Source organism: Sinocyclocheilus grahami, unplaced genomic scaffold (genome assembly GCF_001515645.1).
Source record: "Sinocyclocheilus grahami isolate Dianchi unplaced genomic scaffold, SAMN03320097.WGS_v1.1 scaffold6.1, whole genome shotgun sequence".
NCBI classification, from domain to species: domain Eukaryota; kingdom Metazoa; phylum Chordata; class Actinopteri; order Cypriniformes; family Cyprinidae; genus Sinocyclocheilus; species Sinocyclocheilus grahami.
The window spans coordinates 3,215,031-3,230,822 of NW_015505185.1; the positions used below are offsets into that span (position 1 = coordinate 3,215,031).

Sequence of the window (15,792 nt, forward strand, 5' to 3'; positions counted from 1 at the left end):
TTTATAGAATCTCCGTGCTAATGCTAGTAGTTTCTCAGAAAAATCCATTTACATTGGCATCAACATTTTCATTAGATGCTATGATGTTTTAACTACATACTGCAAGATAGAAACTGAGTATTACCAAGAAACCACCAATTTAGTGCCCAAAGACTTTTTGTAAGAATAAACAGCATGTTTATACAACATGTGAGGGATGATTCTTGTCTTGTTCCTATATATATTTATACACATTCATTCATTCATGGTATATTTATTTATTGTGGAAGAAACGGAATCATACAGAAGAAACATACTTTAAAAAAAAAAGCCGACATACATCACTGTGATTGTGAAAGGCAGGCATGATGGTTTATATTGCTGCATTATAATATTACACAGTTTATAGAATCTCCGTGCTAATGCTAGTAGTTTCTCAGAAAAATTTACATTGGCATCAACATTTTCATTAGATGCTATGATGTTTTAACTACATACTGCAAGATAGAAACTGAGTATTACCAAGAAACCACCAATTTAGTGCCCAAAGACTTTTTGTAAGAATAAACAGCATGTTTATACAACATGTGAGGGATGATTCTTGTCTTGTTCCTATATATATTTATACACATTCATTCATTCATGGTATATTTATTTATTGTGGAAGAAACGGAATCATACAGAAGAAACATACTTTAAAAAAAAAACTCATGTTTCCAGTGGTCATTTATAAAACATCTTTCTCTGAACATACAGTAGAGCGTTGTTTTAGAGGAACATAAATATGCATTGAGTGATAGCGGAGGATAACAGATTTCCCTCAGCCTCTATGAGAGCTCCAGTCAGTGTGATCTTTATTGGAAGTGATTGAGGGTGATGAGGATCTTTACAGCTTGCAGCTCTATTGTTCTCTATGGGGCTGAGTGACTGATGGCTCCTTTTGTGCCAGGAAGGTGTTTTTCCAACCGTCTGTACTTTAGGGCTAATCTCAGGGACCTCAGGAAGGAGCTTTGGAGTGTGCGAGTGTATGTCAGCATGTATACGCCAGGCATGGCATGCACTTTTTGTGCATTTATTAGTGTGCGTGCATGTAATGTGAAAGAAACAGAAAGGAGCATGTTCAGACGTACTGTGGGATGTATAAAACCCGTGGCAGTGTGTTTGTAAGTGTGAAGACTATGGCTGGATGCACTCTGAAGTGTGTCCTTGCAGACAGGGTTTTCCTCAAGGATGAACAGGCCTCTGTCAGGGTCAGACAGGATGGTACCCTTGGGCCTGTAGAGGGATATCATTCCTCACAGAACATGGCCATGAGCAGCTTTCAGATCTGTATGCATGTGTAAATGCTTTTAGGCTCCAGTAGTTATCTATTTAAGTAGAAGTGCACAAGATGTTACAATATCAAAAAAGGCTGTTGTTGAATACCTCAAATATACCAGTTTTGAGAGCCAGGCTCAAACCAGTCAACCAAGCTATGAAACCAAGCAAACCAGCTTAGGCTGGTTGAAACGGCTCTTTTAGTTATTAATATTTGAATAAATATGTAAAAATTCAGCTAATTAAAATAATATGTAGATCTTGTAAGTAATTATTCAAGCAAGCAATATTAAATTAATATTAATACTTAATAAAGTAAATACAGTTGGTCTGGTATGGTTGCAGTTTTTATTATTATTCTAGTGTAAATTTCAACCAAATCACTGGCAGTTTTCACCTTTCTTTACTAATTTTTCTCTCTGTTTTCTTACAGGTAGAGGATGCTATGCTTATGTTTGATAAAACTACAAATAGACATAGAGGTAAGAGCCCATTTGTTTTGTGTGTGTGTGTCTGTTTGTGTCTTTGCATGTGTGTGTAATGTTATTATGAATGTCCTTCAGTTATACTGTGCCGTTAGTCGTGCAGTTCAAAGTTACGCTCTGAAGCGTGAGTTTTCTGTAGCCGTACAGGAGCCCTTGTGCTGTATGTTACATTATAGCATTATATCTTCAAGGACGTTTAATTTGAGCCCTGAAGGTCAAGGCTAATATGGTCCAATAAAAGAGCAGCGATTTCCACTGTAGCCAATCCATTGACTCTATTTGATTAGTCTGACATCTACCATTGGATGCGCAGGGTGGAATGTTTCTCGGTCATGTTCACTCACGCCTGCAGGCTTGTGAAAAATGTACGATATCTTCAGACTTATGATATACTGAATTTGAGGTTATTGCTCACCTGAGTGATGTTTCTATGTCTTTATTTCTGAGACTTTTTTTCTGAGAAAGAATGAGCTTAGTGGAATGTTACAGGGATTTGGGGTGATTTTTTTGGCCTGTAGTTGTGATTTGAGTCATCAAGTAATGTTTTTGATAGAGTAAAAAGGATGAGAATGAGAGTTTAAGAGAAGAATTAGAAGAAGTGACATGAGAAGAGGGAAGGAAAGCTAAGGGGAAGAGAAAAGATTATGTGATGAAAAGGAAAAATTATGTTAGAGAAGAAGAGAAATAAGGAGAGGGAAGGAGAAATGGTGGAGGGGAAGAGAAATGAGGAGAAGGAAGGAAAAATGGAAGGGGGAGAATAGAAATGAGATGAAGACAAGAAAAATTAGATTATAAAAAGAAATGAAGGGGAAGGTATGATAAATTGAGGAAAAAAAAGAAGAGAAATTAGATTATAAAAATTAGGAGAGGAGAAGGAAAAATATAAGAGCGAGAAATAAGGGGAGGAGAGGAGATATAAGGAGCATGAAGGAGAAATAACGGTAAGTGAGAAGTAAAATATGGAGACTGAATGAGAAATAAGAAGATGGGAGGAGAAATGGTGAAAGGATGAAGAGAAATAAGGGAGGAGAAGAGATGGAGAGAAAATGAGACGAAGACAAGAAAGATGAGGGGGAAGAGAAAGGATGAGATAAGGAGAAGAGAAATAAGGAGTGTAAAGGAGAAATAAGGGGAGGAGAGAGGAAATATGGGAAGAGGGAATGAGAAATGAGGAGAGGAGGGTAAAATAAAGGCAGAAGAGGTGGATAGCATAAAGGAGAGAGAGGAGAGAAGAAAAACTGGGAGAGGAAATGAGGTGGAAAAAGAGAAATGAGGAGAGGAGGAGAAATAAAATGAAGAGAGAAGCGAAATGTGGAGATTGAAGGAGAAATAAGAGAAATGGGGAGAGGGAATGAGAAATGAGGAGAGAGGGGGAGTAACTAAGGGAAGTAGAGAATAAAAATGAAAGGAGATGTCGGTGCCAATAGCCTAGTGGTTAGTGTGCCGACTTATGGCACAACTGCCTTCACGGCGACCCGAGTTCAATTCCCATCTCAAGGTCATTTGCCGATCCTGCTCCCCTCTCTCCTCCCAATGCTTTCCTGTCTCTTCTCTATTGTTCCATCAAATAAAGGCACTAAATTCCCATAAATATAACTTTTAAAAAAAATTATGTAAAGAAAGGAGAAATGAGACAAGGAGAGGTGGTCTTTGGTCAGAGTGGGCCGTTGACTTCATTCAGCTGTGATCCCCGTGTCTCTGAGTGGTTTTAGCAGCGATGCCTTTATAAAGGTGAGCGCAGCTTTAACTGACAGCCTGAGAGAGAGAAGAGTGGACGAGAAGAGGAAGAGACAGCAGACGCACAGAGAGACGAGCCGAGGAATAGCTAGCAGCTTTATGCTACAGTGTTCACAGGTATAGCATCCTCCTCTGTAGCGGCCTGAAAGCCACGATCCCGAGTTCAATTCCCATCTCAAGGTCATTTGCCGATCCTGCTCCCCTCTCTCCTCCCAATGCTTTCCTGTCTCTTCTCTATTGTTCCATCAAATAAAGGCACTAAACTCCCATAAATATAACTTTTTAAAAAATTATGTAAAGAAAGGAGAAATGAGACAAGGAGAGGTGGTCTTTGGTCAGAGTGGGCCGTTGACTTCATTCAGCTGTGATCCCCGTGTCTCTGAGTGGTTTTAGCAGCGATGCCTTTATAAAGGTGAGCGCAGCTTTAACTGACAGCCTGAGAGAGAGAAGAGTGGACGAGAAGAGGAAGAGACAGCAGACGCACAGAGAGACGAGCCGAGGAATAGCTAGCAGCTTTATGCTACAGTGTTCACAGGTATAGCATCCTCCTCTGTAGCGGCCTGAAAGCCACGAGAGATTCTTAGCCTTGAGTGGCCTTTGTGTGGGCTGAATGAAGAGGCCGAGGAGCAGCACTGTGTCTTTTATGCTGCATAAGTGGCTTTCAGCGCTCACAGTGGAAATGAAGTAGATGGTATTAATCTTTCAACCTGAGATTTGCCTTTTAATCCATATCGGTCATATTTTAAAGGTGAGCTCATGTGCGTGTCTGTGTTTGAAAGGTGTGCGGATATGCATTGCCTTTCGTTATTTTTTATCTCTTTCTCTCTCACTCAACCCCCTCCCCCCCAAAAGGACTTCCTGTCCTCCTTGGTGTTGTGACGCTCTCATCTGTTGCATCGTCAGCCTGATAAGTCACAGTGATCTTTCTTCCTTTTTGCACGATTAGCAGCTAAGCTTTTATTTTTAATCTACTTCACAACCTAGAGTCAAAAACAGTTTGCAGGTGATCACAAATCGTCCATGTCAACAAAACCCAAGGCTTTCTAAATGTCAAGTTGGCCTCCGAGCTGAAAAAGACATTCGGTTTCTTTTGTAAATGAAGATCAGAGCATTCAACAAATACACTTGCTGAACTTTGATCCACACTTTCTTCTGTTTCTCTATTTCGCCCGTCCCCGATGCCCCCGCCTGTACTCGCTCTTGTAAATACTCCCATAGGGCATAGTGTCCGTATCTATGGGAACGAAGGGGGCGGAGAGGGTTTTGGACGAGCCATGGCTCTGGAGAGCCCAAACTGTGTTTGAGAGAACTGACAGGTCGGAGTGAAGGTGGAGAGCGTCTGTTTGGCACTAGCTTCGGCCCCTAGTGGGAAAGAAACACTATTATTCTCAAACCCTTGTGGATGTAGCTAAGAGCAGCAAGGTCGGAAATGACTAGCTGCCATTAAACACACCGCTGGTAAACACCATTTCAAGTGCCAAACAATGCCATCGACGACCAGCCATTTCCATTAACCCTCTGAGGTCGATTAACGCGGATACGCGTTTTGAGGCATCTTCTCCTGATCACACCGAAAATAACTTAAATTACACTTTCAGTTTTGATCTTACAGATAAGAGCAATACATTAATCGAATCTGTAAAGGGTCTACTTTTATTTGTATACACAGATAATAACAACAGAACTTTGTGCATTTATAAAATAAAGAAAACAAACAGGGTGTGCAGTCTGCCGCCTTGGTCTGCGTAATCTTTATTTAAAGACGCCTCATTAAAATGAACTGTAACTCAGCAAATACTCAACAAAGAGACATGAGAGATATATCCATAGAAAGCTTGACAGGTGACGCTCGGTGCTCCAGCCACATTGGCTGAAACCAGCATATAAAGATCACAGTGAACAATGGACTGTAATCTGGGACCATTAAATTTTTTTTTAATTTTTGTATTTTTCAGTTTAATAATTTGAATGACATGTTTCATTGTAGGATAAAAAATGTGTAGGATAAAAATTTTTTCTCTCTGATATTTTTATTTCAGATACTGAATTTTTGTAGTTGAGAATTTAATAAAATTTTGAGTGACATTTAATTAAAATTGTGTACAATTATTTTATTTTTTATTTTAGTTTTGTGTGTGTGTTTTTATTTGATAACCATAACATTTTATAACAATTTGGACAAGTTTAAGATTTATTTATTTATTTGTTTATTTATTTAAATGACCTTTAAAACAATTGAACAATTATTTAATTGACAATTTTGAATCAGTTGTGGTATTTTTTATTTGACTTACAACTTGAGTGACAAGTAAAAAAAAAAATCTAAAATAACTCAACACACAGTCATTGATGTCTAAACCGCTGTTTTTTGTGGCTAGCGGTTTAGACATTAATGGCTGTGTTGAGTTATTTTGAGGGGACAGCAAATTTACACTGTTATACAAGCTGTACACACACTACTTTACATTGTAGCAAAGTGTCATTTCTTCAGTGTTGTCACATGAAAATATATAATAAAATATTTACAAAAATGTGAGGGGTGTAGTCACTTCTGTGAGATACTGTATATATATAAATATATATGTATACAGGTGCATCTCAATAAATTAGAATGTCGTGGAAAAGTTCATTTATTTCAGTAATTCAACTCAAATTGTGAAACTCGTGTATTAAATAAATTCAATGCACACAGACTGAAGTAGTTTAAGTCTTTGGTTCTTTTAATTGTGATGATTTTGGCTCACATTTAACAAAAACCCACCAATTCACTATCTCAACAAATTAAAATATGGTGACATGCCAATCAGCTAATCAACACAAAACACCTGCAAAGGTTTCCTGAGCCTTCAAAATGGCCTCTCAGTTTGGTTCACTAGGCTACACAATCATGGGGAAGACTGCTGATCAGACAGTTGTCCAGAAGACAATCATTGACACCCTTCACAAGGAGGGTAAGCCACAAACATTCATTGCCAAAGAAGCGGGCTGTTCACAGAGTGCTGTATCCAAGCATGTTAACAAAGTTGAGTGGAAGGAAAAAGTGTGGAAGAAAAAGATGCACAACCAACCGAGAGAAGTCAGTGATTGTCTTTTGGACTGAAAAAGCTGATTGGCATGTCACCATATTCTAATTTGTTGAGATACTGAATTGGTGGGTTTTTGTTAAATGTGAGCCAAAATCATCACAATTAAAAGAACCAAAGACTTAAACTACTTCAGTCTGTGTGCATTGAATTTATTTAATACACGAGTTTCACAATTTGAGTTGAATTACTGAAATAAATGAACTTTTCCACAACATTCAAATTTATTGAGATGCACCTGTATATGGGTCAATATCACTATAGGGTGCCTTTTGGTGTCCTGTACATAAATAACTAATTTGCCATGATAACTTAACATAAAAATTACTATGAAAGGGTGTGTTATATTAGACTAAGTTTTTATATTAATAACAAAAGCATTACTTGGCTCGTTAGATCCATTTTCTAGATTTTTTTTCTAGTTTTGTATAAGAGGATGTGTGTTATTTTGCTATGTCCCATACACTGCTCATTAAATTTGAATGATAGTAGAATATTGTCCTAGAAACTTTCTCCTATTAATATTTTGTTAAATAAGAGATTACTCAATTTGAGTGTATTGACCATTTGGTAATAAAATCTATATTTTTATTTAATAAAAAAGAAGAGTTTGTCCATGTCCCTTGAATGGTTATCCACCCTGTCCTATTGGGGAATACTCCCCTTTAAGAAAAGGCCATCCCCTTTAGTGACATCAGGACAACAGATTTTTTGTCTCTTCAGTGGCGGGAATTTCAACGGCCACTGAAGAGACTTTTCTTCGTCTCAGTTTGCTTACTTGCTTTGCCAAAGCTTAACATGTCCACCCTGTCGGCATAAAATATGCCAGAAGTGATTAGAATACAGTATTTTAAAAATATGTAAGGTTAAATATACCAAATTCTCTTCAACAAACAGACTAAATATTTAGCTAGTCACAGTTTGTTGTAAGCTAATATGCTAATTGAAGCTCAAAATGTCCACCTTGTCGTTGTTCCAAAATGTCCACCCTGTCGGCCACTTAGACTCGATAGAGTGGACATAAACATGACAGAGTGGACATAGCGTTCATACCATATCAATGTGATTGAGGATGTAATTATATTTATTATTATTATATAATTTTTTTAATAACCCTGTTTAGGAAAGGGACATCATACCTTAATCTTAATTTTGCAATGAAAACGTATTTAACAGTAATATACATATGTGCCCCTGTGGGACCAAGTTCCAGTTCAGCCAGCAATGTGTCTCAATTTTGTCCCCTTTTCCCCCATTATTCCCTGTCCTCTCTCCACTTTGCCTTTCCATCAATAAATGACAAACAGCCCCCTTTCAAAATGCCTAAAGAAGAACTGCAACATAGAGAGATGACGTTGGAAGGAAAGGACAATGTGTTAAACACAAAATAAAAAGACAATCGCATTTCTTCCTGTTCCCTCCACTGCAGCACAAGACAATCTCACACTCTGATGTATTACTGTCATCATCTCGACTGTATGACTGCAATAGCACACACACACACACACACACGCACACGCGCACATGTGAGAGAGAGAGACAGAGGTGCTACTGAATGTCAGAGGACGGAAGTAAAGACAGACAGTCTCTAATCCGCCGCAGTCTGTCTGTCTTCACACCCCTCTGCAAGACTATTCAACACTGTCCTTCAGCTCAGAGGTGACGAACACGCGGCAGCTAAAAGACGCTCTCTATTTATCCCCCCTCTCTGCTCTCCTTCTCCCGTTAAAAGGGCGTTAGCTGTGCCAGAATGGGAGGACAACAGCCAAGGTCTTGCATTCAGAGAGAGAGAGTGAGAATGATTGCGGAGGAGATCGAGCTGTTTGGTGGTAGAAATGGCCAATAAAGCCTGTCCGTTTTTCTTTTTTTTGCTGTGTCTGGAAAGGCTTTTGGCCCATATGCACACTCACACTCCATCAGGGCATATTTCGGTCTCCTCATCTTTTATCTGTTCTCTTTTCTGCCTGTCTGTCTCTCTCTCCCCCCCTTTCTGCTGCTTTTTTCTTCTCTCGCTGAACAAGTCTCAAGTGAATATGCTACATCTGTGCTTCACAAAATGAGAAACAATGTCTGTGCTGCGCTAGGCTGCCAGAGCCTGATTTTACACACCTTAGCACAATTCTGCTCTGATAATCTCAGCGCTGAACATTCATCAGTCTGACTGTAGAGACACTTACTATGTCGTCCAGAAAACCCCTAAATAGTAGGCAGCTGTGTTTTGGTCATTTCGACCACTTGGAGAGCTCCAGAGATGAGTGGGATAGAGGGTGATGGTCAATATATAATGGCCACCAAAGTATTTAAACACTTAAAGGGACAGTTCACCCAAAAATTTAAATTCTGTCATCATTAACTAAACCCATCCTATACACAAACAAAGCTTGCTTTGTTTCTTTATTCATTTAGTTTTATTTTGTTACATTTTTTTAGGAATCTTCTTAATCTTCATCAAAAGTAACATCATAAACACAGTCAATATTAACCATTCAGAGTCTTTTGTTGAAGTGTGTGTATATATACAGTCAGAGGCGGACAAAGTACACAACTCCATTACTTGAGTGAAAGTCTGCTTATTACTGAATTGTTGTAAATAAATATCACATTTGGAACTGGTCAGTGCTAAAAAAAATGCTGGGAAATCATTTCATGTAGCCCCAAGAGTGATTACTGATAAACTGTCTGAAAAAAATACAGTTTTTAGATTAGAAAAAAAAAAATCACCCACTGACTTTCAAAGCTGCTAACAACTTTCTACTTCGAGGACCTTGATAGAAATGTAGTGGAGTGAAAAGTACAATATTTGTCTTTCAAATGTAGTGAAGTTAAAGTCATAAGTTTCCAGAAAAAATTATACTCAAGTAAAGTACCGATACTCAAAAAGTGTACTTAAGTACAGTACTCAAGTAAATGTACTTAGTTACTGTCCGCCTCTGTATACAGTAGTCAACATTTGAAGTGGATCAAAACAGTTCTCCTAAGACAAGAATGCATTTTGGTTTTAGGTTTTAGGACAACTTGATGGAAGGTTCTGATCTACTTCAAATGTTGACTAGTGTATATTAATCAGACCGTATATGGTATTGCCTAAAATGGCTTCATAACCAACCATGTAGTTAGGAAATTCGTGTGTTTTTGTTTTGTTTTCACACAATTATACAAGTACTCAAGTACTTGTGCAAATCCGTACTCAATACTATAAGCACAATAGCAGTTGCTCAACTTTTATGAATTTGTACGTCAGGTGACATTCCCAGATCTGACAATAAAATGGTTTTAAAGGCATGTGATAAATAAAAGTGGAAGCTCTTCAGTAGCTTTTTCTGGCATGGAATATTGCTGGCGTGACATTTCGAGAGAGGTTCATTACTGTTGTTGCCAGCTAACGATGCCCCTCATTGTCATTTAATAGGCTGTGCAAACAGATATGTCCTTCAAAATCAAATGTTTGTCTTTCTCCATAGCTGACCGAAGCACTGTGTGTCTCTTTGTTTGTTCGTGTGCATAAGAGAGAGTTTGCACATGCGATCGCGCCAGTTTTCTGTCTTGTGTGCTTGCGTGCATTCAGGGATAATATGTTGTTATGTTGGTGTTATGTTGACACAATTTGACATATTTCACATCCCACAAGTGGATTTCTGCTTTTGTTAATATTTCATCCTCAGATAATAATAAATGATATGATGAAATCGACTGAAATAGTAGTATGTTCCACACATAAAGAGACAGATTGTGTTTTCACAAGATCAATATGAAATGATAAAAACTTCACGCTCCCAGAGTGAAGTGCAGCATTTTTTTTGCCTTTTCCCTTTGATCTGTGTTCCCAGCGGAAATGTAGCTTGGTTGATTTCCTACGTCTCGTTCCCAAACACACCCAACGAGTCATTCCCAAACACACTCAGAACACTGTGCATTTAGTCAGATGAACTCATGCCACTTTTCATCCGCAGCTTTGAAGCAGATTTTGATAGATTAATGATCTGCTAACATCCCTCACTTTTAATAAATACTACAAAACACACATTCGCAGTGTGTGCTTGCAGTCTGCCGCTCAAGCTGGCAGACAGCAGTTTATAACATTATTTTTTTTTCCTATATAAAAAAATATATGCACACACACACACACACACACACACACACACATATATATATATATATATATATATATATATATATTTTTTTTTATATATATATAGAGACAGTTGTCCACTTACAATGAACCTTTATGATATTTGTGTTGTATCCGGAACAATTCTCTATGAATATAGTTAGTCTAAAAAACATTATTATACTCTACAGCTAAAAAGACTTAGCAGCATTTGCACAATCATGACAACAGCCCTCATTTATTTGTCCACTTTTTTTGTTATTTATCAGGATGACAGAAAGATCCAAACCTTGAAGAACTCCTCAATCACGGTCCATTTACAAACAGCAGTCGAGGATGCTTAACTGCAATATTCAGATGCAAAGTCTTAAGTGCAGTTACTTCTCTGTTTACTCCAATGGCTGCGTGATGATTAGCTGCATCCCTGATTGAGCCTGAAGAGGGCTGGCAGGCTCAGATCAGCTGGATGGTGATTGGTAGATGTAGAAGACTAGGAAGTTGGTAGTTTTTTATTTATTTATTCAGTCAGTCCAACACACACACACACACTCTTCAGTCTCTGGTTTCCTCAGAACAGTCTTGATTCGCCACATCACAGTGAAACATTTTAGCGGCTGACGAGAAGCTGGTTGTCAAATGTTCCATATAATCTTGACAGACTTAAAAGCATCTAGTATCATTTAAAGTGTTTACATGCACAATCTTACATCAGTTATGCTGAATCCATGCACACACTTTAAACTATGTTCTTTTTATCAGAGGAACAGTTTATTTGCACGTTTTATTTACACCTTTATGTTGTGCTGCAGTCTAAATCTCTTCATTCTCTCTTTTAGGAGCTTACAGGGGACTGATAAATATTATACAGTTTCATATCACTGATTTATCCCCATCGTCGCTCTGAATTGGTGTTTTCTGCTCCAATCAATACTGCTACAGGGCTGTGTTTGTGGATGGCACTATAGAAGGACGTTCTCTAAAATTATCAGGGACATCCTGTGAATCAGCTGTACTTAATCTCTCCCGATCACTTCTGTGCCACGTCTGCTTTCTGCTGACTGTGCTTCGGAAGTGTGGCAATAATGTAGCGCCGAGTGTGTAAACAATGTAAGTACTGTTGATCCGCAGAAGGTCCTTTAAAGCCCACAAAGGTTAGCCGAGTTTGCTTTGGCCTTTTGCGACGTAATGGCAGCAATTTCCACTGGCTTCACGTACAGCACGGCTTCCCATCAGAGATCCCCGAGTAAACCTAATTAGATATACCTTCACCTTTCCTGGCGTGATTTCAAAAAGGGGCTGCACCATTCGCTTCCATTAGCGATTAATATCCTTTATCCTTCTAGATATCTTTGCACGATATTAGTGTTTAGCGTAGAATGTCATCGAAATATCATAGTTAATCATACACATTTTCTCAGCACCACGTTTAATTGGAGCTGCTCTAATCACTGTGAGGAGGAAATTATATGTTCAGTTTTCAAGGGAATGACAGAGGCCTGAAGCTTCAGAGATGCATTAGGAAGATATATATTGCGGCGTTTCTTCAACTGCAGGTACTTTCATGTCCTGGAGAATTGTAATTTTTATATAAAACAATACTTTTTACTAGGATTTTTTTGTTTTATTACTATTATTTGTAATTATTTTATATTTATAAAACAACAAATTAAATTAAATACAATTTTAATATTTTTTGTGTATCAATTTTTAAAAGTTATGACAGCATCATTTTACAAAACAACAAACAATTGTATCCTTAATGTTTTAGCAATAGGTGAAATGTGAAGTAAAAAACAGTTTATCAAAAGGTTTTTTTTGTTTATCAACAAGTTTATCAACAGAACATTTTTTTTATATACAGGTGCATCTCAATAAATTAGAATGTCGTGGAAAAGTTCATTTATTTCAGTAATTCAACTCAAATTGTGAAACTCCTGTATTAAATAAATTCAATGCACACAGACTGAAGTAGTTTAAGTCTTTGGTTCTTTTAATTGTGATGATTTTGGCTCACATTTAACAAAAACCCACCAATTCACTATCTCAACAAATTAGAATACTTCATAAGACCAATAAAAAAAACATTTTTAGTGAATTGTTGGCCTTCTGGAAAGTATGTTAATTTACTGTACATGTACTCAATACTTGGTAGGGGCTCCTTTTGCATGAAATATATATAATTGTTAAGTAATTATGCAAAAAGTATATTTACATAAATTGCTGGCTATGAAATTAGTCATAGCAAGATTATGAAGCATTTTTTTTTTACACAAATTATTAAAATGTTTCCACAGAATGTTTGCAACAAAATACATAATATGAGATGTGGTGGAAATATTCATAACATTGTTAGTTTCTGGGCATTTTAGTAGACAAGCTAAGTAAACTAGTAAGAGTGTGAAAAGTGTTTATTTTAGTCAACATGGCCACAAGTGATCATATTTTAAGAAACACCCAACATTGTACGTTAGCAACGCAGTGAGAAGGTTTTATTCATTCAATAGGAACTCCCTGACCAGCCTGAACTGGTTCCATTCACACCATTGTCAGTCACAACTCCGAGACAGATGAACATATTCAGGTCATTTGTCCTCCAATAGGCCTGCTCCACTGGAAATGTTGGAAGGTTCATAAAGCCTCCGTGGTATTGTGACTGGCACAGGGTTTGCTGCAGGTGTGCTGGGGGGTTCAAAGGGGAAGAAGAAAGGCCCTTTGAAGCGGCTGAAGTTCATGCGTTGACCTTTAGCAGCCCAGTGTCGGACTCCCTGGAAGCCGAGAGAATGACTGCATAAGCAGGCACACCGCTGACAGAGTGGACCGATGTGGCGGCATTTATGAGACCGAATTCACGGAGCCTTGTTAAAGGCATAAAAAGATTAAAAAGAAAGAATGAGTGACTTTCTAAACAAGAGTTACTCTAACCTTCAGCAGCCTATTATGAGCCAGCCATCATCCCAAAAAGTCCCCTCGGAAGGTGATTCTTCAAGTTGTACACGGGTATTATTATGCTGTGCCTAACATCGCATCAATTTGAGAGCTGAGAATCAGTCAGGATTATTTCAGGCTCTTATATAAGGAAGAAGATAACTTATTGAGAAACAGCTATCTGCTAGCTTTCTCTAGAGAAATTTACAGCCATCTATAAAATGAGAAACACAAAATATAATTTCCATTTTCCCATCATCCCTCTTATCACCTAAAGTTATCCTAGATGTACTGAGACATAAAAAATATGCTTTAAAACCAGATACCAATTAGACATTAGCTGAGATGGATGGGTAGACATTGAGCAGCCAATTGGCTGATTAGTAATTGTCAATTTATGCAAAGTGAATTAAAATATTGAAAAAATTCTATTTAGCATGCATATATGATGACAGAATTTTCATTTTTGTTTGAAATATTCAGTTTAAGTCTAACAAAGTCACAACAGTAATTGTTCTTACTTACTACTCGAATATGAAATGTAGTTTTGCACATCGCTTACAGCAATGTAGTCTTTTTAAATAAAAATATGCCAGTGGCAAACAGCGTGCCGTGAGTCTTGGGGATTAGATTCCACGTGGGACACGGCAGCGGCTGCCTCTGAGTTATATGTCATTGTGTATGGAATTACGCAACCGCTGACCTTTTAATGCTACTGGCTCCTCAATTTATGACCTCTTCAAACACAGCTCTCAGAAACAGCCACCCCAGTGCGAGTCCGGCATACGGCGAACACACAGCGCACCATATCAGCATTCATAGAGTCCTGAACACATTCTTTTCCAGAGGTTAAGCACTGCAGGGGATTGGCAAGCGTGCTCGGAAAGGAGAAACAGGAAACACACCATCTCCAACATTGGAAAGGGTTTTAGTCAGTGTGCGCTATTGTTTTATATGCCTCACTCGGATAATGTCAGCAATATTATGCAGGACCCGTCTGTGAGAGTGGGAAGCACGACAGATTGTTATGTTTTATTGCATGTATGTTGTGTTTCTTATCATAAAAATGGTTTCTTGCTTTCTTCTTCCCTTTGTTTTAAATTGAAAGCCCTCATAAATCACCAGGTGGCAATAGTGGAATAATAGTTGCTGCATTGTTAATCTGCCAAAGTGGTTCTTTCTCATTTAGGATCGATAACGTACCCATGTGTGATATAACTTGCCGTACGTTGTGCAGAATTCTCTGTTTAGGCAATTAATTAGCTCAGAAGTGAAAAATAGCAATTTTCATAACAGCATACATGAAAGGAATCATTTAATGAATCATTTAAATGACCTGTTGTAAGGAAATGTCACAGTGAAGTGAAGTGCCACCCTTAGTTTGATTGGAAATTAATTGTGTGAATTGTAGCCTATAAACAAAACACATTTGTAGTCATGGTTGTGGAGAAATAAAGCTTTTTGAATGTTTTGGCTTCCAAAGTTCCAAAGTAAACTCTCTGCAAGCAACATTGAAGGTTGTTGCATTTGTGGCAATTCATCCTCAAAAGAAAAATTAATAAATTAAATTAAAATAAATAAAATAAGAGTAATTGTTTATTGCGTTACACCATGTATGTCTATTGTAAGTGCCTTTGTTTTATTTATTTAAAAAAACTGCACAAGTCAAAATGATCTTTTCCAAAATCAACATTATGCCACAAATGCTGTCAATAGAGCTTCAGTATCTCCATGCAGAGTAGAAGAGGACAAACATTAAATGTGGAAATAAGCTTTTATTCATATGTGCTGCTTTTTCCTTCCACTAGTCAAGTTAATGAATGAAATGGCACGCCTCAGAGTGCCATTCACATGCGGGGACTGATAAATGTATAACGTGCAATTATCATTAATTATCATTAACTGAGCAACGCAACCCTAAGCTCAGAGATGTTCAGAACAAGGATCCACGATGCGCCCCATGTCGACGAATAGTGCCAGTGAAAACCGTAGCTATAAGCGCCTCCATGTTGAGAAGTCATCAGAGAAATTAAGAGTAAGAGTGGGTGTGCTCGACTACCGGCTAAATTGTTTTCATTAGCACAAACAAGTGAAGTGACAGTGTTTATCAAAATGACAAAGTAGGAAATGCGAACAGTAGGCCGGTTTTTTTTTTTTT

General features: G+C 37.8%; 1 protein-coding gene across 7 annotated transcripts in view; it reads left to right on the forward strand.

Annotated features, from left to right (window-relative positions):
- msi2b (musashi RNA-binding protein 2b) overlaps positions 1 to 15,792 on the forward strand; it is a 248,385-nt gene that overhangs the window by 146,490 nt on the left and 86,103 nt on the right. For all 7 annotated transcript variants that reach the window (XM_016275279.1, XM_016275302.1, XM_016275287.1 and 4 more), the window contains exon 7: positions 1,730 to 1,778. In XM_016275279.1, coding sequence (XP_016130765.1) covers positions 1,730 to 1,778 — 49 coding nt within the window. The remainder of the gene's footprint in view (positions 1 to 1,729; positions 1,779 to 15,792) is intronic.